The sequence below is a fragment of the Cryptomeria japonica genome, chromosome 7, assembly GCF_030272615.1.
Source record: "Cryptomeria japonica chromosome 7, Sugi_1.0, whole genome shotgun sequence".
In the NCBI taxonomy this organism is placed as follows: domain Eukaryota; kingdom Viridiplantae; phylum Streptophyta; class Pinopsida; order Cupressales; family Cupressaceae; genus Cryptomeria; species Cryptomeria japonica.
Genome location: NC_081411.1, coordinates 240,259,296 through 240,287,016, shown reverse-complemented (window position 1 = coordinate 240,287,016; position 27,721 = coordinate 240,259,296). Strand labels below are relative to the sequence as shown.

At 39.6% G+C, this 27,721-nt stretch overlaps 1 protein-coding gene across 6 annotated transcripts in view; it reads right to left on the bottom strand.

The window, feature by feature from the left end:
- LOC131028305 (protein GID8 homolog) overlaps positions 1-27,721 on the bottom strand; it is a 61,325-nt gene that overhangs the window by 12,332 nt on the left and 21,272 nt on the right. For all 6 annotated transcript variants that reach the window (XM_057958557.2, XM_059208078.1, XM_057958554.2 and 3 more), the window contains one exon: positions 12,877-13,008. In XM_057958557.2, the coding sequence (XP_057814540.1) occupies positions 12,877-13,008 (132 nt within the window). The remainder of the gene's footprint in view (positions 1-12,876; positions 13,009-27,721) is intronic.

Genomic DNA, 27,721 nt, shown 5'->3' with positions numbered 1-27,721 from the left:
ATCTACAATCCACCCTACAGGAAATCAAAATGCAGTACCTGATATATTTATAAAAATGGAAATCAGTCAATATCTAGCTCCAATCCCTTTCATCATTCGTAGTTGAGACTATAATATATATAAAGAAGGGTAAGAAAAGAAAGGAGAGCTTGCTTCCAGTCCTAGGGAAGCTGAAACACTATAATTTTATAGATTCTCAACACCTTATGAATATTTATCCTTTTGTGCAAAGTACCATTCTAACTGTGCAATAGACAAAAGTGTAAGATCTAGTATTGCAGAGGAATTATATTGCTATCTAACTGTGTTGATTGCGTTGACTCACAACAAAACATACACCCATTTACCACGTAACTTCAAAGAAACTAATACATACAAAGCACTCATTCAAGTACGAAACATTTTGGACGCTTCATTCTCAGTGTCGTGCTAAGACTTGCAAATGTTGGGACCAAGAACCGTGTAGAATCCTATTAAAGAAGCATGCATTTCAAAAAGGATCTGGTGTTTCAAATCTGAATTTAAGGTTAAGCATAAACACTCCTTGTACCATAAGGAAACACCTTTCTATGCAAATTTAATGGGAAAATATGTTAGTTTTTTGGTTGTAAGAACTCCTTGAAGGCCCTGAGATGTTATTCTTTCATAAAATTAAAGAGTAGAAAAAGCTTCAATTTGGCAATTTGTACATATCTAGATCTGGTCTTGACAACCAAATTCAGCTTCATGGCACACTTAAAAGAAAAGTCTGAATTATGAGCAAAGATCTGGCCACACAGGAAAAGAACAAATAAATGAGCTCAACAAAACTTTTAAAAGTGACTGTTTTTTCTGGAAACAAAATATGAGGATTGCCCTGTCAAGGTAAGGCAACTGAAATTCCAAAATTTTTCCGGTCACTACAAACAGACAAAATGCTAGATCAGCAGCATTGAGTTGCCTTGTAAGATGATTTCTAAGAATCTGGTAATTATTACAAACTATGCTGTGGGGATTTTGAAGATTGAATTTCTAATAAAGCCCATAATAGATCTTGGGACACTACTAACTTCAGAGAAATAATCTGTTATTTCTGCAGTCCAGGATTCAGTGCATATGGCCCTAACACAAGAATAAGAGTTAGATTTGTCCTTTTTTCTATGGAAAATTAAAAATAAGACACTTGATTTTGACTTCTTTCAGGAAGCCACTTTCCAGTAACATGATTACCATCAATGCTCAGGTATTTGCCAGTGGAGCAGTTAACAATTAACATATCTTGAAAGAGCTTAACTCATTGATTTTAGACTTGACCCCAAAGGACAAGAAATTGCTTCTTTGATGCCTTATAGACAATATCAATCTATAATGTCCCCTTCTGGACTAATCCTAGAATTTGCCCTAGAATCACAAATGCAATAAAGCAAGAGATGAAATAGGGTTAGGGTTATATCTTTACCAAGTAAAATATCCTTCTTAACAAGATGACCCTTGATTTAAACCCTGCAACCATAACCAATATATACATTCAGTATCTATATATATATATCCCTACAATCCAAACACATTAGGGTTTGGGGGAGGAAGCATGATAGGTCTACCCAAAGCCATCCCAACACTAAGCCCAAGAGTGGACACTCACCCTCTTGGCCCTAGTGGCAAGTAACACGGAAATCCAGTCGGGGTGGTCTAACTAGTAGAGTTCTTGTATTTGCTTTCTACTGTGACGTTTTCACACATTGCCCCATTGCAAATGGGGACCCCCACTTTTTCTCGTTTTCTAGGTTGGTTGTAGAGTCTTTTAGCTATTAGCCTTTTATTTGGAAGAGGTGTAGTATCTTAAGTGGCTAAGGGGTAATCAAGTCAGGGCTCTGTTGACGTGTCTGAAATCGCATTGCTGCAAACTCCATACGGCCAACGCAGAATAGAATAAACCTACTGAGTATCCTATCCTCTCTTGAGATAAGGAAATCCCCAATGCTATTTTCTATGTTTGATCAAAGGGGACAACCTCAAGGTTTCGTTTGTCAGGTCTTGACTGCGGGATTTCTCAAAGGTTTGATGTGTTTATGCTGGAAACACAAAGAGGACTTACGATGAGATAGGCGATTGATAGATGAGTTCCCTGGAATCTTTATGATCTTTCTTATCAAATGATTTCAGTTGAGTTGATACTGTTTTCAATGGGCCTGCGGATTCTCTTTGATAAAAAAAAAGGGGAAAAAAGAGGTAAGGCTAGGGAGAGAGAGATACATGAAATATAAGTTTTAAAGATAGCAGATTCAGTAAACAGACAGACACCTCCAAATAACTAGACTAGCATCACCAACTACTTAAGCACAATATTTGCATAAATCTAGTGCAATCTTCGAAGGAAAATAGGATTTTCATGTTATCAACTACTAGAACTTTTACATTCATAGTGAGTATTCAATAACCGAACTAAGCATATAAAAGGTTCAGATTAACCATGCAAAGAGAAAGGCAATCAGCCATTCCCTAATGGTGTGAACTGCGAGGATTCTGTCGGATGTTTGTTTGAAAATACTATACAAAGGAGATAAACATAACTGAAAAATTTCTAAATTAATGAAGAAGGAGACCATGCACTCACAAGGAAATTTGAAAACAGTCTTAACTTTGCATTAAATCCTGTAAATTTCGCCAGAGTTTTTGCAACAATTCAAGAACTTCTTACAAAATGAGGGAAAACCAGTCCCTTAAATAGGTTTCAAAAATGGATGAATGGCCAAGATCTAATCTAAACAAGCGGCCAAGATTCATCCATAAAACATGGCTGCCCATACCCATAAATGGGAGGCAAATATCGACAACCACCCCAAAGGGAGCAATAAAGTTTTACATTTTTTGTTGACTTGGAAGTCAAATATGACCTTTTGGTGCAAAAGTGCACTTTTTCAAAATTAAGAGGGAAAAAAGCACTTTCTAGGAAAGTACTTTTTCTTTTCCAATTTCATATGCCTTCACCAAGAATTGATCCTCTCCATGCAAATATTCTTGCCAAAGGTCCTGACCTGCTACACGTTCCTCGTGAAAATACACCTGGAACCTGATGCATAATTGAAATAGTAGACTGAATGGAGGCATAGGGGGATGATGAATTTTGTACTGCATGCTCTCTAGATAATGATCTATGTGCTTCAAACCGTCTTGCCAGCTGGACCGATTAGCCTCAAAACTCAAGATATCAGAGTGTAATTTACTAGCAAAACCAAGGTCCTCTGTAGAGTAGGCGACCTTGTCTATTTTTAATCTATCCTCCCAGTCTGGATGGATTATGGGATCGGACAGACTGTTTTGCCAACCCAAAACCATGGATTGCAGGATTACTCCACCAAGGTCCCTTGTGTTTCTCAGAATTTCTTCGCATGTCTCTTGCTCTTTGTTAATGGTGGCCTTTGTGTCATTCTTCATGCTGATAGCCCAGTACCATTCTTTAAAAATGTTGACGTCATGGGGGCCCAAGATGTCAAACAATGTAGGAATTTGCGGATGGGTCCAGAAAAGAGCCGTCATGAGGGGAAGAGTTGTAGTAACGGCTTCATGAATTATGAGACATTCCCGCTTCATCTCGTATAATTTGACCAAAATGGTTTCCCGGTGGTGGGCCATTTCCTTTACATCTTTAATGATTAGCTCCCCCTTTTCCTTGAGACTTTGAATCCATTCCCTGACGGCCTTTGCAGTATCTCGTACTCCTTCAAATTCCATCGTGGTTCTCTGTGCCAAGGCCGCCGAGGGAATGTGGGATTCGGAAGCATTGTGTAAAGGTCTCAGGAGTTGATTAATGTATCCTTCGTCCTGCTCAGCACGAGCTCGATACATGTCCTTTTCAGTTGTTATCTCTTCAAGTTGTTTGAGTATATTCTGCACTAAATCTTTGAATTCTTCTTTTTCTTGCTCCTTAGTGGCTCGTCCAATGGGGACAGTCGTGATACTATAATCCGCCAGTGTAATCTGATCTGCTAGCTTGTCTACAAGTGAGGTGGCAATGTGAAGAGTGTGGTTCCTTTGATCATCCTTAGTCATTCTAGAATATGCCTTAGGCTTTTTCTTCCCCTTAGCTTTAGCTTGGTCTATGCGCGAGAAGATGTCCTCCAGATCAATAGGTGGTTTTGTGGCGGCCTTGCGATGGGCTCTGGCAATCAACCATTCTTGAGTTACTGTCTGGGCTGATGATATGGTTAAGTCTGCATTCTGTTCTTTGATGTTTTTAGCCGACTCATCACAGATTCGCAGCTGTTCTACTACCGGAGGGGTGGAAGAGGTGCCAAGTTCCTTGCTTGCAGCTGAATTTTCTCCCACTTCACTGAACAACTGTCTAGTATCTTCACGTGATGGTTGTTCTTCGGTCCTTTCGAGCTCGCGAGTCTCCTCTGTCCTTTGCTCTCCTTCGACAGTAGAGTCATCTTTGGTTGTATTGTGGAGCAGCAATTCATGGCGGCTCTGTTGAGTGGGTTCATGCACCTCGATCCCTTGAATGGATGGAATCTCTCCTTCCTCTATTTGGTTACCCGGTTCGGTTGATTCAATGGCTCTTAGCTCAGCTTCTAGCAAGTCGAGCGCAAGAGGATCATCAACTTCAAACGCATCAATGTCACTTTGGGAAGGCGAAGCAAGTATATAATCTAATTCTACTACATCATCGGACGAACTAGTGTCCTTTGACGATGAAGTGACCTCTGGTCTCCTTATAGGAATCTTCTCCCTTCTTGTTCTCTTGGACGTCCGAGTCCCTCTGCAAGCCTTACCTTTCTTTCTTTTCTCGGGTTTTTCAATTTCTTCCCTGGGTGCACTGGGCGTTCCTTCATCTTCGGAAGACTGAGAATCGAGGCTGCCCATTAAGTGGTAAGTGAACTGGACTCCCTCATGAATTAGTCTTTCAATCTGCTGATGCAACCATTGGTCTGTATATCTTGTCGGGGCTGCCACGACTACCTCAAAATCGGTGATCGGGTCCTGGGACCAATCAACGCCTGGCAAAAGATGCCTTACTGCCTCAAATTCCCGAACTTGGAGGCAATTCCCTGAATCTGTGAGTTGATCTGGGACCCGACGGTATTCAAAGAGCCGCATTTGCTGCACACTCAGCCTAGAATATTCACATCTCTGGACCTCGTAGTCATCAAAGCAATTTTTCCAATAGTCTTCAACTAATTCCTTCGCTCTATACCGCCTGCCATAGGCTCTCTTTGCCAGATTATCGTGATCGAAATATTTTCTCGGAAAATGCTCCTGTAGGCCATAAGAGGCTAGCTCTGCGAGGGATTCCTCTGCTAGGGTGGGGGTCTTCAGATGGACATCCTGGTTGCCTATAATCATGGGGAACGCGAATCCAGCCTGCTTGCTTTCTCTGAGTAAGATGTCGGCCGAACATGACTACCTTGTGACCTCCATAAGAACTATTTTGTCGGTTGGGTACCCTGGAAGTCGGAGAGGGGCACCATCAAAGCCCACTATTCGGATATAGGAGAACCTTGGGAACTGAATGAACCAGGCTCCATATCTCTGTTCTAGAATAGTAGCTTGCTCTGAGAGCCTTATGTGTAATCCTCCCTGCACTAGCCTAACCAAGCGCATTGTGAAGGCGTCATTGACGCGCTCATATTGGCGAACTGCATAAGCTGGGCTGCTCTTTTCTCTCTGAGCTATATCTTGGTAGTGCAGCTGCGGGTAACAATCATAGACCTTTACCTGACCAGGCCCATTCCCGATTTCACCTTTCATTATCAAACCTGGCAACGGCTGGTTCTTGGCGAACATGTAGACTAAATAAGAGGTCATAGTGAAGTATTTCTTTGTTTCAAGCTCTATTAGCTGAGTGTGGATGTTGTCGCTTATAATCTGGGCCCACTCAAACTTAGACTTCCCAGCGAAGACTTGCTCTGTGAAATAAAACATCCACTCTTCAAAGTAGTTGGATTTAGGAAGTCCCATAGCCCGGCTGAGTAATGTGACCATATCTCCATGCTCATTATGAAAGTCACTTCTTGGGGTCTTTTTCCCAATTCTGGCGCTTGGAAGCCTTCTCTCCTTGTACCACTCTTCATTCATTAGTGTTCTGCACCTGGCGGGATTCATATCATATGCCCCTTGTGTTTCATCTATAGTTGTGGCTGTGGGATTGTTTGGGAAGGGAATGTCAAATGCGTCGCCAATGGCCTCAGGAGTGAAGCTGGCGAGAGTCATTCTCGAGGAGCACTAATCTGGACCTTGGCTGATAATGCTGAGCAGCCTCTACCACTAACTTGTAGTTCTGTACTGCTGGAGGAAATCCCGCCGCTTGGGCGATGCCACTTTCCACCATCTGTCTAGGCTTGCCATATGCGTTAGGGGAGAAGACCCGATTCCTGAACTCCTAGATGTCAATATGGCCTAGGTCGGTATCACCGACATTGTCCCAGACACTCTGAACTTTTGACTCCCTCAATCCCCCTCTTTGATACTGGTACTTCATCCTTTCAAATTTGCGTGGGATATCTGATTTGGATGCTCGGTAGCAGGCGTCTTTGATGATTCTACCGCCGATTTAGGCATTTATCCTGCACAGCCGAACGCGGACTACGAGGTGATATAAAAGAAGTAAGGCGGGTTAGATAGAGAATACTCCAGCATTCAAGGATTAATTCAGAATTTAGATTGGAAACAAAGTGACATGGCTAGCTGAGAGCTTGTTTGAGCAAAACATTTATTTATGAAGCTTTTGATCACGAATTTATATTTAAGCATTTTCTGGATTAATTTTCAAAAGGGACAAAGCTCGAAAAGTTCTCCTAAGTTTAAAAAATGCAATTTCTGGTTAAATCTCAGGAATAAATTCTAATTTTCGATTGCTTTGAATGACGCTTTAATGATCGGAAAAAGATGCGAATTTTGAAGACTCGAGCACTCTAATGCATTTTGCAATTTATAAATATTTCAGATGATCAAGAAAGACAAAGCGTATTTACCTGATGAGAATGGATGGCGAGAAATTGCCCGATTTGTTGTGCAAAAACGAATGGATAGCTCTGCAAATTTTGGAATTTCAACGGTTATCCTTTAATTCAAATTTTCGCGGTTTGGATTGGAAAAGAATTTTCAATGTCGAGTTTAGACTAAGCGATTTTTTACCTTAGGCGAAATGGCAATTTGAACTTGAAAGATTGGAATGGGCTTCCCTTTCAAAATCGAACACGATCCTCCCTTACGTGAACTTCGGCAGTATGGAGGGGTTTTGCAAACTTCTAAACTTCATGCCTCGTTCCCAAATCGCGAACTTCGGAGCTATGGCGCTGTGATCTTCGGAGGAATGGAGGGGTTTTACCAATTTCGAATTCCTTAAACTACTTTTTTCCTTGAAATACTTCGAACCTTTGGACGTTTTGGGGATTTTCGAGGTTTTCAAGTCTTTTGCGAGTTATACAAATTTCGGACCCTAAAGCACCTTTTGCAACTTTTAAACTTCGAAATTTCGGAGCTTTGAACCGCCTTTGCGAACTTCGGAGTTTTTCACGGTTTTGGCGAATTTCGGAGACTTAACGCCTTTTGGCGAATTAAAGTATTTCGGACCCTAATGCACCTTTTGGAATTTTTAAAGAACTTCGGACCTCTGAACGCCTTTTGGAATCCAAGGCATTTTCGGACCTTAATGCACATTTTGCAAACTTATCCAAATTTCGAACCTTAAGGCACATTTTGCAAACTTATCCAAATTTCGGACCTTAAAGCACATTTTGCAAACTTATCCAAATTTTCAAATTTCGGCCCCAGGGTCCGAAATTAGATGACTTTAATGAAATTCGGACCTTTGGGGGTCTTTGGCAAATTTAAAGGCATTTTCGGACCTTTTGCCAGTTTTGTAAACTTTTGAATTTTTTGAGAATTTAACCCCAAGGTCCGAAATTCGGCCCCCTAGGTGATTTTAACTTTTCTCCTCGAGAAGCGCGAGCTTGGGCACTTGGGCAAGTTTGTGTCGTCATGCGACCTTAAGATGCGCTGCTTTTTGCTGGGCGGGCTTCGCCAACTTCTACCACCTTACGCCTATCCAAGGCGATTTCACAATTTTGAACTATCTCTTGGCATCGTGCCCGAGGGCTAGACTAGCCTAATGGAATCACTTGCTTTTTTCTTTCAACATCATTACTTCAAGGACCGGTCACGGACTCGCTCGAAAGGACGTGAGACACTCTATGCGAAACTCAATAGGGCGAAGACGAAAGGCTCAAAAAAACAGGAAGGGTGACCCTGTTGGCGACAGGGAACGTTTGCAACACACAACAAGCTCTCTCTTTAAATGAAGTGAGGTCAGTTAGTTCTTAAGGCTTACGAAATGAACAACTCATGATGATCATTCCATTTGATCACCATCTTTTGCTTGCAAAATCAGAGTTGAAATGCAAATCTGGCTAAGGCCAGTTGATTTTAGAGGTCAACATTCTAAGGGAAAAGGAGCTAAAGTTCAAATTATCATAAGGGGCTGGAAGCAAAATGATCAAGACAGCGAGAATTGCCATATTGAGATGATTTCCTTTGCCCCTTCCAATCAGCGACCTAAGGTTTTCCACTTCCTTTGACTCCCCAAAAGTGCGACTTAAGGTTTTCACTTCCTTTTCTCAACCAAGGCATTGACAGCAATTCCTTTGCCCTCCTAAACCTCTAACCTGTCTCTCCCAGCACTTCCAGTGGATGCTCAAACTCTGATCATTCTCACTTCTATCTCCTACAACTTCTATCCACCCTCACCTTCCAATTCCATTTCCTTCCATCCTTTCTTCACCTTCTTTCCTCTCATCCTTCTTTTGGCATTCATCCCTTCCACTTCACCTTCTCCCATCCATCTACCCTTCCTTTCACTTCCCTCTTCCTTCCCTTAGCACATGCTTCCATCTCCCCTCATCTCACCCCTTCATTTCCACTTCCCTCACCTCCTTCCATTCACCCTCACTTCCTTCCTTCCATCCCTATTTCATTATTCCATCTCCTTTTTCCCCTTTCCATCCTTACTCCCTTCCTTTCACCTTCCTACCTGTTCACTTCACCTTTCACTCCCATCTCCTTCCACTACCTTTCTTTATCTTTCACCTTTCACCCATCCTTCTCCTTCCATCTTCTATCTTTCATCCCTTATCCCTCCATCTTCCTTTGTCCTTCTTCCTTGATCACCTCTTAACCATTCCATTCATCCTCCCACTTCCTAATATCCCATCCCTACACCCTTTCTTTCCTTTCATCCTTTATCCTTCCTCTCACCCTCACCCCACTTCCTACCTTTCTTCCATCCCTTATACCTCCCAACTTCCCTTTCCTTTAACCCACATCTCACATCCCTTACCCCTTACTTTCCTTAGCCTACCCATCCACTACCCACCTTCCTTTCCTCCCTTCTACCCTACTACCTTCGACCCCCTTCCACAACCACGCCATTGCTTGGGCCCGACAAACTTTAAGGTAGAGAGCAAAAGTTTTTAAAGGCATTTACAATGCCACTTTACATGCCAGATCACCACTTCCTTTGATCACCAAGAGAAGCGAACTAAGCCTTGTGATTTCCTATGATTCCCAAAAAGCACGAAATAGGATTTCCTTTAACCGCTTCAAAGCACGAGTTAAGCGTTGACATTTCCTTTGCCCCGCCAAATCAGCGACTTAAGAATTGAGTCATTTCCTTCGCCTAGATAAATGTGTGACTTAAGCATTTTGGATTATTTCGTTTGCTATATCAAATGTGCAACTTAAGAGATTGAGTGATTGCCATTGACACCTCAAATGAGTGACTTCCTTTGACCCCCTAAATGTGCAACATAAGGATTTGAACGACTTCCTTTGCTACGCTGAAAGTGTGCTATATAAAGGTTGCCCCCTTCTTCTCAGAACACGTTGTAACAGAAGACAAGAGCCTGCCACTAACTCTGTCACTTGAGATGAGTTTGCCACCAACCCTCCCAGAAACTGCAGAACTTCTGGAGATACCCAAAACAACACCAACCGTCCAACCTGATGTTGGAGAACTGTCCCTCCCTGTAACCAGAGACACACCAAGAACAGCTATCACAATTTTGAGGAAAAAATCGGCAAACCCTTCAAACTATTACAGATGAGCAAGATGCCCGAAAATAAACTGCAAACAAGAGACTAGTGCAGATGTTCGCACAACAACTCCAGGTGCGACTAAAAACAGACTACAGCAAAGTACAATTTTTGAGGAGAAAATCATAAACCCTCCCATGATTTTTTTTTTTTACAGGGACAAAAAATATTTAAAAACCCACAGATAATTTTTTAGGACAAAATTATTAAAACCCACAGATTTTTTCAAGGGAAAAAAATATTAAAACCCATCAGAATTTTTTTTAGGTAAAAAAATATTAAAAACCGAAACAAACATCGATGCCCATAAGCCATCTTCACGCTTTTCGAGGCACGAAAAAAAGGTATTGAGAAGATGCTAAGTGCACAAAACCTGACTGCCTTCCAACATCAAGTTGGTCAATGACACCATCTTACACGTTTCCCAATGCACGGAAAATGAAAAACTAAGAAGAGGTGCTGGCACAGAATTCAAAAAATTTGAATCCCAATGTAGAAACAGAGGCAAATGTAGGTATAGACTTCAAAAAATGAACTACGGCGGGCACAAATTTCAAGAAAAAACTTTCGGCTGACCCAAAAAAATCCGAAGACAACCCAGAAATCCTTGCGAAAAACCTAGAACGAATCTGCTGCCGAAATCTGGATCCGCTGGCTCGAAAATCGAGGCACGAAAATCGAGCCACCCAGAAAATTGTGACAATGACCCAGTTGAGATCTCGAAGAACCCACCAGGAATCTGTGCTCAGAAAAAAAATCTGCAGGCAGGAAAAAACGAGCCGCGTGGTTGCGCGAAATGCAAGAGAGACAGGTCGCGAGAGAGGGCAGAAATAGCCAGAAAACCCTAGTAGCTGCAGCCAAAACGAACTGCAAAAGAAGCAATTTCGAATAAACAAAGAAATTTTTCAAAAAAACTGTTTCGAAAATAACCAAGGCTCTGATACCATAATACAAATGCAAAAGCATATGGATTTCAAAGAATCGATGTTGTTCAATTAATCAAGGAGGCAAAGCTCCTTTAAATAGAGTTACAAAGACGATGTTTCTAAAAAAAACAATCGTTAACTAGAGGCGAAACTAGAAACAACTTAAATGACCATTAATAACACAAAGAAAGATATTATTCTAATAGGAATATTTGACCAAGGTGGCGGCTAATTCATTACATGGCAGCCATTGTACTTAATGGTGGGGCATCTTTTGTATGTAACCAATTTTGGAAGTGATGGTGCATTTATTGCACAATGGGCGATTTATTACAGGATGGAACATTATTACACATTGGGCGAACTTGAAAGAGGTGGTGCATTCAATGTATAATGGACGCCATTTTTGGCAGGAATGTAATTAATTGATAATGGACATGATAGGTCATTAATGTTTATTCCCACCTTGTTGCATCATGTGTGTTGAATCTTTTGGGTCAAACCCTAATTAGGATTTGCAAGTAATCAAGGTTGGAGGCCTATATAAGGGGTTCACCCCTTCATTTGTAAAGGAGGGAGATTGTATGAAATTGTTGCAATAAGTTACTGAGATAATAATAGTGATGCATTGCTCTCTAATAGCGTCCACTTAAGTTATTTTTCAAAACTTGCATGGTTTCACCTTCCTCACTTAGAATTTTATTTTCCAAGCAGATAGATGAACAAAGTTGATTGTAATGTTTTAAGGTGAAGATCGAATGCTCATACCTTTTGTTGGTATATGATTTCTATCAACAGTGCAAGGTTGGACTGGGCTATTTTTATGTGCATGCTTAACCTAAACTGTTTGATGAACATTGTTCTTTGATGGTGTTCATTAGTGGTTTAGAATCTTTCAAACATATCCTCTAAAGATTGCACCTGTTTTATCTAGTTGTCTACTAGTGGTGAAGTAAAGCATGGTTGATATCATTCGAAGCATTGCTATCTATTGAGTTCTTAGATTTAGCTTAGTCTTCCTAAACCCTTTCCCCTTAATCCAATTTAGTTCATTTGAAACAGAAACATCACAGAATTGCTATATCCGATGAAGTTTCAGCCACAACAAAGAAGTGAAAGAATGATCCAAATGTAATTCCCCTTGGATCACAAACAAACATCAAAGCCAAATGAATCTATATCCACAGTAAAGTCGCTAGTACGCAGTTGGAACCTTGGAGTCAATGTATAATCTTCCTGCAATCTTTGCATACATCTGGTTTTGATCAAGACAGGATAAAGTGACTGTTGGAAAACTTTATTCTATGTTGGGTGTGATCACAAAACGCACATCAACAAGTAGGTTCAAGACACATGGCATGATGTTAATAATGGGTTTAAGTTTTAACTAACCAGTTCAAGCAATCACATTGATATTTTATGTCTACACCACTCCTCTTTACTAAGGTGATATTGTTCCAGATATCTGCTTGAGTTATAATGCTGAGTAAATTGCACTACAAATGTCTATTGGAAAATAAATTTATGAACAGATTCTAAATTCTTTAATTCCTTGAGATACAAAGAATAAGGCCGTTAAGAAAAATAATAAAATGCCAAAAGTAAACTGTCCTGAAAATTTTCCTGTTGAAGCATTGCATTATTACACCATTGACCTTTTGTTTGCAAGGGCATTTATTTAGAGCAATTAAACTTCAAAACTTGCATGGTAAATTGATGCACAATGCACAAATAAACTTCAAGTTCAAAAGTATACAGATGAAAGGAGCTAGTAAATTGATGGACTTACAGATGAGAGAGACATATAACTAATGCATCAAAAAGAGCTATAGCACAAAACAGATCAACCTTGAAAAAGATGAGAAAAAATACAAATAATTACGTTTTCTTCTCCCCTTGGGGCTAATTCCTCCTGTGCAAATTCAAGTGCCTCTTGTAGTTTTCCACTGCGTATAAGCTCTATCAACCTTTGTTGTTGTAGATGGAAAAAGAGTTGAGGATTCGTGTCCAAAATCTGCATCAAAAGTAACACTCATTTAATAAAAAACCACAATTTGAAATCATTAAAACTCTGTCTTCAGATTACAAATTATCATTCTAGATAGATGATGCACGATGAACAAATAAACTTCAAGTTCAATAAGGAACAATAAAAAATGTAATCTCTTTAAGGAAAGCAATGGAGGAACTTTCTGTCTTTTACGTAAAAGTGTTTGGTCCTCAATAGAAACAATCCCAGTTTTTCCCTGTCCTCTAAAAGAATTCATTGTTGTATACAGCAGTTAAAAGAAGATATAATAATAATTTTATTAGATACAAATCACAAGTAGATAGGACTTTTACTTGTTAACACACATTGCAATCAGGTTCTTATCACAGAAAAAAGATATGTCATATACATCCAATCCATAGCCAATAACTTACTATTCAAACACCCACAATCGTATCGTCATGCCCCTGCCACACTAAGCTTAGCAACCTTAATAAAAACAAGTTACAGCCTTTAATAATAGTAAACCTGGGTGACAGTATATTAGCAATTCAAGTGGCCGACCTTATAAATAAGTCTAGGCAAAAAATAGACAAATAATAGCTGTTCAATGTGACAGGCTGACCCACGTACAACAAAAAAGAGTAATTACCATTGCTGGTCAGCAATTTCCCCTAGTAGTGGCTTTTTATGGTAGTCTAAGCAGCAATCTTTATTAACCTTAACAAAAGGCAGCGATTGCAAGGTGAAAAGGCAGCAATTGCGTAAGTTGCATCTTTTCAAAACTATCAGTTGTGACCCTTCCAAAGGAGAAAGCCTCACTTGAGGAAGGCATGAATGAAGGAAGTAAGAATTGGGAATTAAGAAACCTATTTAGGAATAGAAATAAAATGAGAATTGAAATAAATCAGATTATAAAAAGGCATAAGTATATACAGCAGAGGGGCTGGGGGCCTAGCTCGATTGGTGAGAGCTTCCAGTGGTGAAGCACGAGGTCTAGTCTCCCCCGAGCCCACGTGGTACCGGAGGACGTGTCGCGCAAGCGTCACCAGTCACGTTAAAAAGTTTGCCCAGCACACTGCAGTTTATAAGGGGGTGCTATACCCGATTCCTGCAGTCTAAAAAAAAAAGTATATACAGCAGAAATAAAATTAATTTAGAAGAACAACAATAAATATATTTCAGAAATTAAGTTATTGCAGCCATTTGAATAAATCCATTGATTTCATCAAAAAATATAGGATAAGTAATATTTACCTAATTTTCATCAGCAATCATGTTTGGAACAAATGTGAAATGTTTTATTGGGGTTTTGGGAAAAAAAAAACTTGCATATGGATTAACCCTCAACCTTATGAATTGCCTCAACTGTTGATATTACTTGATCATGTTATTGTATATAAGAGTTGCATTGTGAGAGATCATTTCTCCAAGTTCAACAATAAGTTTGCACAACTCTCAACCATCACGTTTGCCATGCTCTTGTTGCACATTTTGAGAAATCTTGTAAAGTCATGTACATATTTCACCCTTTCGAGTCTTGCCCATTCCAGGAGTCTTATATATAGCTTAGAGTAGGTTTTCCTTTCGTGTGTTTTAGTTTAGTTGTTTTGAGTGAGCCTAGCAATTAATTTGTCTTGGATCATTTGGCTCGAGATTCTTAGGTGGCTCAAGTAGTTAGTTTGCTTTTCTTTTGCTTGGTTTTCTTTAGTATAGTTTACTTTGAGTCATTGCTTAGTTTTGGTGTCCTTAGTGGGAACCTTCATTTGTGAGAAAGGTGTTGTGTTGTTTTTGCATTCGCTAGCACAAGTTTTGATCTTATGTTCAGTCCATTTCCTAGATAACTATTTTTTATGTTCTTTAGAGTCCGAGGTTATTCTTCTCTAGCTTTATCATTTGGTTAGGATTTGGACTCGACTCGGAAGGGAATCACCTATTGTATCTTGATACTGATGTATTTCAATTGCTATACTTTACACACCTTATCAATTGCTCTAAGTCATTGTGCTTCCTTAGGTGAAGTTGTGGCTAGTGAAAAATCTAAAATCCTAATTCAGCACCACTGTAATTCTCAAACCCTTTATAAGCTTCATTGCTTATGAGCCAAATTGCAAAGTGTGAAAGTTAAAAAGAAAAGCAGTATCAAAAGAAAGAAAAAAATCGAAAAAAGAAAAGAAAAAAATCAAGAAGAAAGAAAAAAATTAAAAAATGAAATATCAAAGTATTTGGCTTTGGGAACATGCACGTAACTCCATTGGGGCTATGGAAGCTTGGCTGGCAATGGAGCAATATTCATAAGATTACAATTATAACCTCGTCGGGCTATAGATGTTCGCTGGCAATGAGGCTTTATCCGGGATGCTTTTGGAGTCAAGACTACTCACAGCTTTTCACAATTGAATCAAAGGGTCACAATCACTGTTACCCGGGGACGCGTTTCCGGCATAATTTTACCCATCTCGGAAATGGAGACGTCCCAGAAACTCGGAAACTTTCGGAAACCCGTACTCTGGGTGTCCCATAAAATTAATGATTAAATTTTGATTATTTGTTTGACTTGCACTTTCATGCGAACTCTCAATCTAAATTATTTAACACATTCTTTATATGTTAAGGTTTTATAATGTATGTAAGTATGCTTTATCCATGTTTTTATACGAATATTTAAAATTTCCATATATATTTTAAATTTTCCCTATTTTTTATATAGCTGTCCCCACTGCCATCCCCCTACTCTAGGAAAAAAAATTGTCCCGGAAACTCGAGGTAACATACATCACAATGTTCTTGCGAGAAGGAATGAATACATTTGCACACACCTGGGTAATCAAAGATGAGGTGCCTTGATTAGAATTGGAATTCTTCTTCCCTTTTGAAAAGAATTTTTCAAAGGTTCTAGGTTTGCATTGGGTCTTTATCGTTGAAATGTTCAGGCTAATTTATTCAAATTGGCACTAGTGTTATGTTGCAAACATACACCCCATTGCAAATGGGAACCCCTCACTTTTTCGCTTCCCAACATAGTGTTCTAGTTTAGTCGTCTTTAACTTGGCAACAATTGTAGCTTTAACCTTTTACCTGTGAGGATGTTATGTCTTGTTGAATGATCTAGTCAATTCAAGGAGTCGTGTTTCATGTCTGGAATCCATGGTTGAGGCATCAAGATTGATTGGAAATGTCGTCAATGTTGCAAAATGTTGTCATAGTTGTCAAGGTTGCAAGGTTGTCAAGGAAGGTTGTCCTGAGGATTGATGTCTGAAGAACACTGAGTGTTGAAAGTGATGAAGTCTAAGGATGAAATGTTTTGACAAGGAGAATTTCTTGTCAAGGTTAGACTTTCTGACCTTGACATGATGGAAATAAAGGGTAAAGTCTTTGTCCAAGTATGGAATTTTGAAATTTGAATTCAAGTCCTTGACTTCATAAGGAATGCACCCAAAATCATTCAATAATTTGTCATTGTTTAGCAAGTCCTTGTGCAATCAAAGCAAGAAGACGACAGCGTGCCTTCGTCCTCGTAGGTTGATGCTTACAATCGAGCGATGGACATCGAGAGTGAAAACAAAACCTCCTCCCGAGAGAAGAGAAAGATCGACAATGACGAGAGCACCGAAAGTAGTAGTGACGAAGAATCCAAAACCGTACGAGCCCTTCAATGGGATATGTTGAGAATGATGAAAGAATTGAAGGCCGAGAAAGGAACCAATAAAGATAGTAATGAACTATGGTGTACTGAATGCAAAAACAGCGAGGGGCACACGAAAGGTAATTGTACTAAAAATATGTTTTGTGAGATTTGCCACATGTTGGGGCATTCAATCAAGGAGTGCCCGTACAATTTGAAGATGAGAAGTACGCAAGTACTCTTCACACAGGGAGAGTCCAACCTGAAACCACAAAATGTATCGGCTAGCAGCAATGGAAATCAACAAGGGCGAAACCAAATACAATACGACTCAAGAGGACGTCCTATCATACAGTGCCGACAATGCAGCGAATGGGGACATTTTGCTAGAGACTGCCAGAACAAGAAAGACAACGTACAATTATTGTGTAAATGGTGTGAACCAGGTGACCATGAAGACACCAACTACTCGAAGCAAAATGGTATTAATATGTTGGACGTGGAGGAACAAGAGGACACAGTTTTGGCAATCACGACAACACGGACAAAGAAGGCGATGTGTTCAGACTCTTGTACGGAAAAGGAACGATTTTGAGAAGGCAGAGCTGAAGTAGAACAAGTGTTGGCGAAGGAACAAGTAACCTCCAATGGAACTACAAGTACATCATTGCAGGAGTCAAAGAAGAACATAGTTCGGCAGGTGCTACAGACGACCATACCCATCAAGGTGGCAGACCTTCTTCAAACTATGCCACAAATGAAAATGGCAATTGCCAACACAGACGACACAGTCACCCAGAAACAATGTAAGCCACGAGGAGAAACTGACAAGAAAACCACCACTCGAGGGGAATGAGACCAATGATCCCATGTTGTTGACGATTAACATTGGGAGGAAGCCGACTGGTGTTGAGATGGAGATAATGGTAAGGAAGTTAACATATACCATCGTGAAGACATGAACTGTCCGTACGTCGTACGGAACCCACATGCAAAAGGGAATGAGCACATCGGCAAGACCAATTTGTACGATAGGCATCCTCTCGTACCGAGAGTGAAGATTGCACGAAGGAAAATAAGGTTAAATGTGAAATTGTACGGAGACAAGGAGCAAATAGGTAGTGGTCGTACGGTGGAAGGGATTTCAAATGCAGGAAGAAGTGACTATACGAGGGAAAAGAGTTTGCACAAAGAGAAGGCAACTACCGTACAGAAGGTTACCGTACATGAGCAGGAATCCGTATGGCAGAAAAACACTAGCTATCCATATGACGTTGGACCCATATGACAACAAAGAGGAAGTGAACTGTACCAAGTTAAGAGACATATGTACGGTGTTGGATGCACAGACACCCGTACGAGGTTGTTCCCGTTGCATGAAAGTTCGTACGAGAGCATTGAACCATACGAGGAAAAGATTGGCAGTTTGCATGCGAGCGAGGAAATATAGCCATATAGGCAAGTGAAGAAGAGAACGGTGTACGTGAATACACCGTACGAGCAAATGGGGAGGAGGTTGTACGTAGAAAACATAAACAAGCCAACAGAAGGAAAACTTGTACATCATACAAAAGGATAGATAATAAGTCATACAGACATGAAAAACCGTACATGGGACCAGCCATATACCGTACGGACAAGAAAAGAGGACGCATGGGTTGAGGTCATCCATAAAATCGCATGCGACAGTAGAAAAGTCAAGTCTGTATGGCATAGAGAAGTTGTACGATACAGAGGAGCCGTACTTGAATTCAAACACACACTACATTAACATTAAACCGTACATAGAAAACCAGACAAGCCTGTATGTGAAGAACGAGTCAAGGTCGCAAGTGAGTAAAAGTTGCAAGCCGTACGTGGAAATGCCACTTGGGCCATGGTTAAACACTAGGAAATATCCATTTTCTCGCTTCATCAACAATGTTTTTGGCGTCTTAAAAAATCACGAAAATCATGTGCGCCATGGATTTCTGTGTGGTTTTGAAGGTTGAAATTTGGCGTTGGCAACGGGGGCGCTTCCCTTCGAACCTGCCCTGTACCACGATAGGTAGCGCGCCCTGGGCACTACCTCGAGACCCTGTTGGGGGCGTTGGCCCCAAACCCCCTTTTGGTTTGGCAGGTACACTACATGTTGGGGTTGTCCAATACAAGTCTTTGCCTACACTCTTGTCATTATATATTACTTGATGTTTACTTGTCGTCTGGAAGACGACTTTTTCTTTTGGGGGGAATGATGTAGTCAGCATAAATTGTCTATTGTTATGTTTGATAATATTTGTTATACGACAATGTATTAATTAATTGTATTAAGTGGGTTGTCACTCTTGGGTAGTTATGTGTCAGTTGGTTGACAGTAATGTACCTCTCGGCAACCATCAAGTCCTTTAAATATGTCGTATACCGCCACGAAAGGTAGTACGATATAGTCGGATCTATTGTAATCCTTGGCCGACCATCTCTAGTCTTCTTCTCTATAATAATTGCATGTGTGAATAATGAGATATTTTACTATTGTGTCTGGTATACATTGGCATGCACATTATTATTTCCTGTATTTAATTTATCAGTTGTAGCGGTAAACAACCATCATGTCATTTTACTTGGTTTAAAGTCCTTCAACATGTGGAAATGGAGCTTGTTTGTTGTACCTGCCACCTCCTAGGATGCGCTCAACCTTAACATTTCCATGTATCTTGTGAAAATTGCAACCAAAGTCTTGACTACCTTTAGGAAACTTGAAATTGCACATAGCAATTATTGTCCTCGTGTTCCCTTCACATGCATTCAACTTGATTAATTTGTCCGTGTCCTTGGGCACACCTCAAACCGCTCACCATTTGTCCCCATCCACATCTAAAATGCGCCCTTCCTTGCATAGTCCTGCTACTGTACGTTTTATCATATACCGAACATTTAGAATAAAATATCCAAGGATACTCTATCCTCTCCTAAACAAAATTACTACTTGTGCCAAGATTGCGAGAAAGACCACAAGGCAACTCCAAGGTCTATATGTACGAAAGGGTGACTTTGTGTTGGATAGCTACCTTGGTTATGTATGCTGAAATACAAAGGGGACCTACGCTTGGCTCGTTCAATTCACAATGGAGATTTATCGTTTGGGTTTTGGATCATGGATTCCTAGAAAACTAAAAAGGAGATAAGGGTTTAAAAATTCTAATCTATTCCTACGAATTTAAGAGACAGTAAAGACTGGGTGAAACTAATAACAACACTATGTTTCGCCAAACTTAGGACAACCATGCAAAGCATGTGCAAACTTCTAAGGTTGTGCTTAAGATTTTCACACTTATGAATAATACCAACAATTGAACAATATTACTCAAAGTAGAAGTTAGGTGTCCACATCAAAGCTGAAGCTAACTTTACACATTGAATGAAAATCATCTATCCAAAGAAAGTATGAGCAAAGTTTCACCAATCTAAACTATCAATCCTTCATTCATCTAACAACTTGAAATAAAATCTAAACTATGATGAGGGATAAGAACCATGCAAACTCCAAAATAAGGGAAATAATCACCATCAATTTGAACAAATGTATTACTTGTTATTTTGGCAATCCTGAGTAACAATTGCTCATCTCAACATGTTTTGCAACATGCTCCCATGATTTACAAATGAGGGGCGAGCTAAATTTATAGGCTCCCCAATTACAATTCAATGGCTAAGATTGATTTTTAATCAACGGTTGAGATTACAAAATAAAACCCTAATTAGGGTTTGATACAACTAACTACCCTTCGACCAATGAGAAAATTACATTTGAGGACACTTGTCCTTTTTGCTAAATATAAACCAATAATAAAATAGAAGGTTGTTGCATTGTGAAGTGTTCCTTCTAGAAGCTTCTGGATAAGTAAGGTTCAGTGAACCTGGACATGTTGACTTAGAACAATCTGATTGTTGAATGTCCTCCTTGGATTCTCCAATTTGTGACGAAAAAGTTGTCCAAGTATGGAAATAAGTTTGGAATACTCTTCTTGCCACCATCGGATTCTGATTGGGAGCTTGTCTTTGACTCTTCAGGAGATGAAATCCTTCAAGTAGTCTGGAACTTCTTTCTATATTTTCGCCAAGTTTGAAGACTTTTCTTTCTTGGTGCCTTGAAATTCTTTCATGTGTCCTGAATTTGGAGAAGAATTCTTCTGTGTCTTTACCACAATGAAGATAATTGGAAATTTTTCTATGAAGCATTTCCCATAGCCAAATTTTGGCTAGTCAATTTTATTTTGTGGCACCTTCATGTGGAACCTCCAACACCTAGCCAAGATTTTGACCATTTCTATGCCTGAATGAACTTTGCCTGTGGATTTGACTTCAATTTTGGATCTGGCTTGTGCTGAGTAGAACAAACTCCGCCCTTGGACAAGGATTTTATTCATCTTCTCCTTTATTTTCCATTTTTATTCTTCTTCTTTCTTCTTGTTTCTTCTCCAACACTTGGTCAGAATTTGATTCTTTTGGTAGTGGAAAATTCCGCACAGCGATTTTTCATGTGTCAAACTTTTATTTTCCAACCTGTTCATTTGTTTGACCCTTGATTTCATGTGCTACTTTGTCAAATTTGTTTTTTCCCTTTAGCCATTTTCTCTCTTCAATGTGGCAAGTCGATTGTCTTTATGTCTTATCCTTGGGCCATAGGCAAATTTTTATGTCTTGCTCAAGCATCTTCACATATTCCATTTATGCCTATGCAAACTTGGAAGATTAATGTTTTGCCAACTTCCAAACTTTGTGTAATACGTCTTGGTAAAAATTTATCTTCTTTTGTCATGCCAATCTTTTGAGTAGAGCGGACTTGAATGTTTATCTGCCCTCTTTCCAAGGCAGACTTCGAGAATGTCTCACCATTCTTTCATCTTGCTAGGCGGACTTCACAAGTTTTATGCCATGCTCATCTTGATGGTTGTTTGGACGTCCAACTTGTTTGTCCTATCCTTCATAGAGCGGACTTTGGAGTTGTTTAGACAATTCTTTTCATTTTTCCTTCCAAATTGTTTCGTGTTTTACCTCCTTGTCTTTGCCAACCCTCTCCCATCATAGGCGGACTTAAGACTAGCTTGGACAATTCTCCCAAGGCGGGCTCCATGGTCCACTAGCCAAGGCGGACTTTTAGATAGTCTTAGCCATTTTTCCATGTATTTGGGCAGACTTTGGAGTGTGCATTAGCCAAGATTTTGTTTTGCTTTAGTCTTTCTCCTAGAGGGTGGACTTTATAACTTACAAGCCAAGGCGTACTTGGCTCCCCTTGTGCCATCTACCTCTTGTGCCTAGCGGTCTTCAAGCTTCATTGGATCTTCCTTGTGTTAAGGTGGACTTACTCATGCCTTGGATGTTCTTTGCTTATGCTTTGTAAGACTTTTGGAGAAGTTTGGACATCCATCATAGGGGTGGACTTTGAAGACATCATGCCAAGTTTCTTTTAGGAGGGTGGACTTTACATGTCTTTGGACATTACTTTGGCTTGTGCACTTTCCTTCCAAGTGCTTTACTTGTCAACCTAACCTCATGCCATCCTTTCTTTATTCCATGCGAACCTTGCTTATGTCTTTGACCAATGTCAAACTTTGGAATGCTTTTGGAATTGTTTTAGTCCTCTTGCCTAGGCAAACTTTATGACATCATGGACAAGGTGGACTTTGAATAGGCTTGGACACCTCTTCATGCTATTGAGCGGAGTTTGAAGGTTGCTTGCCAACTTTGTTTTTCATGTCTCGGGCGGACTTTGGAGAGTCTCTACCAATGGCGGACTTGGAAGCATCTTGGACACATTGCCTTGGGCGGAGTTTGATGAAGCTTGGACATTCTTCTCTTAGGCAGATCGGACTTCATGCATCATCTAACAAGTTCCTCTTGGTGGACTTGAAGGTTCATGCGCCACTTGGATTTCTTTAGCTGCTGCTCTAACCTTCCCATCATGCTAATTGCAGGTAGGAGTCTAGTTAACTCTTGCCATGGGTTTCTTAACTAAAGGTAGGAGTTTAGCATGTGTCTGCCAACTTGTTTGTGCATGAATGAACTTGGAAGAATTCATGCCAAAGCGGACTTGGCAGCATGATGGACATGTTCAAGGCAGAGTTCATGTGTGAGCTACCATCCTCTCCATGGCATGGCGGACTTTGTGGATGTTAATCTTGGATATTCTTCTCTTAGGAAGGGCGGACTTCATGGCTGCCTTGCCATAGGCTGACATGGAACATGCTTAGACATTGCTAAACCTTGCAACTACTGATTGGAAAATGATCTTCTCTCTTGCCTTGGGCAAATTTGAAGATGACAGCCTTTAGGTGCCTTAAGCCATGCTTGTTGTTGAACCAGCTCTTGGACAATCTCTTCATAGCCACAACACTTAGATGGATTCTTTTGCTCAACCATGACCATACTTGGAACTTCTAGAACAAACCCTAGCTCGGAGCTCTTTCCTTGCTTTTTACACTTGATGACATAATTTTTCAATTCTGAGGACATGGGTACTAATGAAATGGCTTGAGGAGTGATCTTCTGGAACAAAACCCTAATTAGGGTTTCCACCTTCTTTTTACACTTAGAGACCAAATTTTTCAATTCTAACAAAATGGGCAGCAATGATATGGCCTCAGGATCAAAACCCTAAATCTCAAAAAAAAGCAGAAAAAACATAACCCTACTTTTTGTATTTAGAGGCAAAAAATTTTGAATCTGAAGACATGGGCAGTGATCAAATCACATGAGGAACGAAACCCAAGTTCAACTTCTAAAAATGCAGGAAAAGGCAAAAAGCAAGCCAAAAAAGCTGCTTCTTGGATTGTGCCCAAAGTGCCAAAAAATCAAACTTTCTATTTTTAGAAAAAAGCAAAAAAGTAGAAATTCCTAAAAATAGAAAGTTGTCAGAAATGACCCAAAGCAATTGAGATCCTCGTCCTTCAGACCTTCTAAGCACTTTGACAATGTTCAAACATGATTCTGAGCATAGTTGGACTACTCGCGACTCGGCTTGACTCGCCAAGCCCCTGAGAAAAAAGGTCGGCAACGTAAAAACACACTTAATTTTAATAAAAAATGCATTTTTTTTGCAAAATTTAATGAGAAAATGCATCCAATGAGTCAATAAATGATAACACAAAAGAAACAAGCTGATTCTAGATATATTTAAATGCAAAGTATCTACAAAATTGCATCCTCATGAGGAATGCTGATGGCTGGAAGCAAAATAGTAAATAGTTTTTGTAAAACCAAAAGTAAATACATCATTAGAAATTACAATTACAACTTCCTCTTCCCAGCTCTAGCTAAAACTAGGGGAGAGGTAAACTAGAGGGTCTAGTCCTAAAAGTCTGTAGTAGGCGTGACTGTGCCTCCTCGCTCGGTATGGTTGGCTCATCCTCCACCCCAACTTTGCCACCAAGCATCTGCAAATTAAAATTAGGTTGAAAGTAGCACCCCTCGCCGGGGTTTGAGGTTGAGAAAAAGAGGGGTAGAGAGATAGGTCTATTTCATCATTTGAAATTTCATCATTCATACTCATAGTTTCAAACTTTCAACTCTAAAATGTATAATACCAGGATTTCTTCAATGCTAATTATGTTGTTATATGGAGCCTAATCAAACTCTGAGGTTAAATTTTCCCTACTTCCATCAGCGCAGTTTCCCCCTATATTTTTCGACGGGGGTTTGGGGGCAGCGCCCCCAAGTTGGGGTCAAGGGGCATCGCCCCTTGCGGGTGTTATAAAATATAAGAAAAGAAAAAGACATATTGAAATGCCACTTATACTTAAATGTTATATTTCATATGTATATTCTGATGAAGAGAATGAAACTGCCCTGAAAAAACAAAAATTGATAACTTTTTCACATGTTTGGGCCTCTTTTTTTAGTCTAGCCGAGTTTTTAAAAGAAACTCGCAAAGTTTGCGATTACTCAGCGAGTTTCTACTGCGAGTTAAAATCGTAAAAACTCGCAGAGCTCAAAAACTCGACGAATTTCAAAGTGTTCCATCTATGATTATGAGCATGATTTCTCTATTTGGCTCGGGATGAGTCTAACTCAAAACTCCTCATTTGCAAAAAGACTGGTGATTAGCAGTTGCGACGCCAAAGCAAAACCCTAAAAAGCAAAAACAAGGGGTCCCCATTTGCAATGGGGTGATGTGTGAAAATGGTCACAACAAGTCCTTAGGTACATCTAAAAGACACCCCTCATTTGCCCCTATTCTTAGGCAACCCTTAGATGCACTTGGCATTTATCCTTGTCCCTCATATGCGCCTTGATCAGTCCATAAGTTCACCTCATTTTAACTCACTCCTTGTCCTAGGCCATACCAAAAATTTGCCCTCAATTAGTCCTTGACATATCCTAAATCCCGCCCAGCAGTCAGCTTTCAAAATCAGGCCTTGAAAAACATCAAAATCAGGTCAAAGAACATAGAATTGGACCTGCAAATTAAAAATTGGACCTAAAACTTGATGCAGTGCAAAGCAAGTGTGTCTATTTCGATAAGAGAATGTGATATGGAGGGCAATTTAACATTAATTTATATGAATCAACGCCACAATGTTCTTCTTTAACCGACTTGATAAGGGAGTGGACTGAGCCGACTTCCTGATCCTTCACAATATAGCAATCCCACCCAAGCATGTCCTTAAGAGGACTTAAAGTGCGCTCAGCTTATGTTTTTTCCTATTAACCCTGTAAAACCCACTTAGAAGAGAATAGGTGCCTAAGTCGGCCCTAATTGAGAGGAAAATTATTATTCTAAAAAAGGGCAAAATAAATATGGTTAAGGCAGCCGACCTGAAGGAATTTTATATGATTAATTTCAAACAAATTAAATGTGCAAGTCAGCCTGGCTAAAGGAGGTATGATTTTAAATTATGGGAGCATATTTAAGAAGGATGAAAACTTTTCATTTTAACCACAATGCCATGCAATTTCAAAGCGAATTTAAAGAAGCTGACCAGCAGACATAGGCAAATGTTAGATCAGAAATTCAATTCATTGTTCTCGTTTTTAATGTCTTAAAAAAATTGTGTTTGTTTACAGGTTTAAGACTAAGGGTTGAGGTGGCATAGTAATGAGGATAAATCAAGGTTCAAGTGTGTTTCAATCAGCTGACAGAAGATGACTCAACCAAATAGAATGAACAACATGAAGTCAAGGACAACATGAGCCATTGAGGAACAATGATGGTGCACAAAAGAAGAAACAAATTCAGGATATGATAAGGATAAGGAAATCAAAAACAAGGATAGCTGAACACCAAGGATTCCACAAAATAAAGTGAAGAATTAGCAAAAAACTCAGCAATTCATCAAGGAAATTCCAAGACTAGGCCTACATTCCAAAGTGAGGAGGTGTTTCACATCCAAGACAAAGAAGATAAAGGAAATCAATCATGTTGAAGATGTTTCACCTTTCAAGGGAACTTATGGAGCTTGAAAAGGGATTGCATTCAGCATGAAGGTCTTCACAAGGCAAGAGATCAAAGTCATCAAGGAAGGAACACTTCAACAGAGCAAGTGTTAGGATCTACATAAGGAAGGATACAATTGCAATTGCCTTAAATTTCCATTGGAAATCCAAGATCCATAGCCTAACATGTGAATTCACGTCAAGGAAATCATGGATCCTCAAAGATGATATGGAGAAGACTTTACCATGATGGTGAAACTTGGGCAACATGCACTCCAACATCAATGAAATCAATCACATCAAAGGGATATTCCACATTCAATATTTTCACCAAGGAAAGGCAATTTTGTGTCATGATGAGGATGAATGTGAGATAGGTACAACACAAGGAGGATTCCCTAACATGGATATCAAATCCAAAGCATCCCGAGGAATTCCAAACATTATGAAGAATGTCAAAGGGAGGAGTCAATGTGTCCAAGGATCAAGGCAAGGTTCAAAGTGAAATTCATCATACAAAGAAGAGAATTCCCAAGTACGGAAATCAAAATGCAGACGTGATCAAATAGACATAGTTACAAAAGAGTTAAGTAAAGTTAGAGACTTGATCTAAATGATACAATTTGGGAATATGTCCCATCATCATCACATCGGGCAATTGGAAATGTTGAGTATTGAGATATTGCCCCAACACAATCACTTCTTTGTGATGATCTACAAGATGCCAGTTGAGGTGGCATCCAATCATCATCAACCAATGAAGTTGCTTCACATCGACATGTCCAAGTTCGATGAACCTGATCACCCAGTGAAGGAGAAAGTGACACATGGCACTACATCGAAAATTGTTCAACATACCTAACCTCATTTCTTATTTGTTCATAATCAAAAGAGCACATCAAAATGTAATTTTCTCATTGGTTGAATAAAGTTAGTTGTAACTAACCCTAATTAGGGTTTTGCCATGTAATCTCGATAGTTGATCTTGAATCAATTTGAGCCATTTTATTGTAAACGAGACCTCTATATAAGGCTCAGTTAGTAAAGGTTGATAGTTGTTAGATAGTAGTTCGCAGTAGAGTAGGAGGAGGAAGCTCAAAGTTGTTGCAAAGACTTGTTGAAATTAATACATGATTTTCGTTGAAGCACGGTAAATCCTTATGTGTTGTTGCAACATTTTGCATGGTTTCTTGTTACTTCTCGAATATAGCTAAATTTCATGGATTATAATGGAGAAATGTGATGACATTTGATGGAATTCCGATTCATACCATTTGTAATTTGTTGATTGCAAGTTGCAATGCATGGTTAGTCTGAACCTTGCTAAGCACAAGTTCAATTGTGGATCTAAATTTGAATTGCACTAGTCTTGGGTATTTGATGAATGTCTAATATATAAAAAATCATTTGTTATGAAACAAAAAATCAATTGTGTACTTTATTGAATGAATTAAAAGAGTATATAAGGCAATTACAAGAGATTCAATTGAAGCTAAAATAGAACTACGCCTTCTAAAAATAGAAGCCTAAAATAAACTAATAAATAAAACCCCTAAATGGCCATTAATTGAAGAACTAAAAATTGCGAACTAAAAATATTCTAATATTCTCCCTTAATGGTCATTCTATCAACTACCTATTGTGACATTTTCACACATCGCCCCTTTGCGAATGGGGACCCCCACTTTTTTCTGCTTTCTA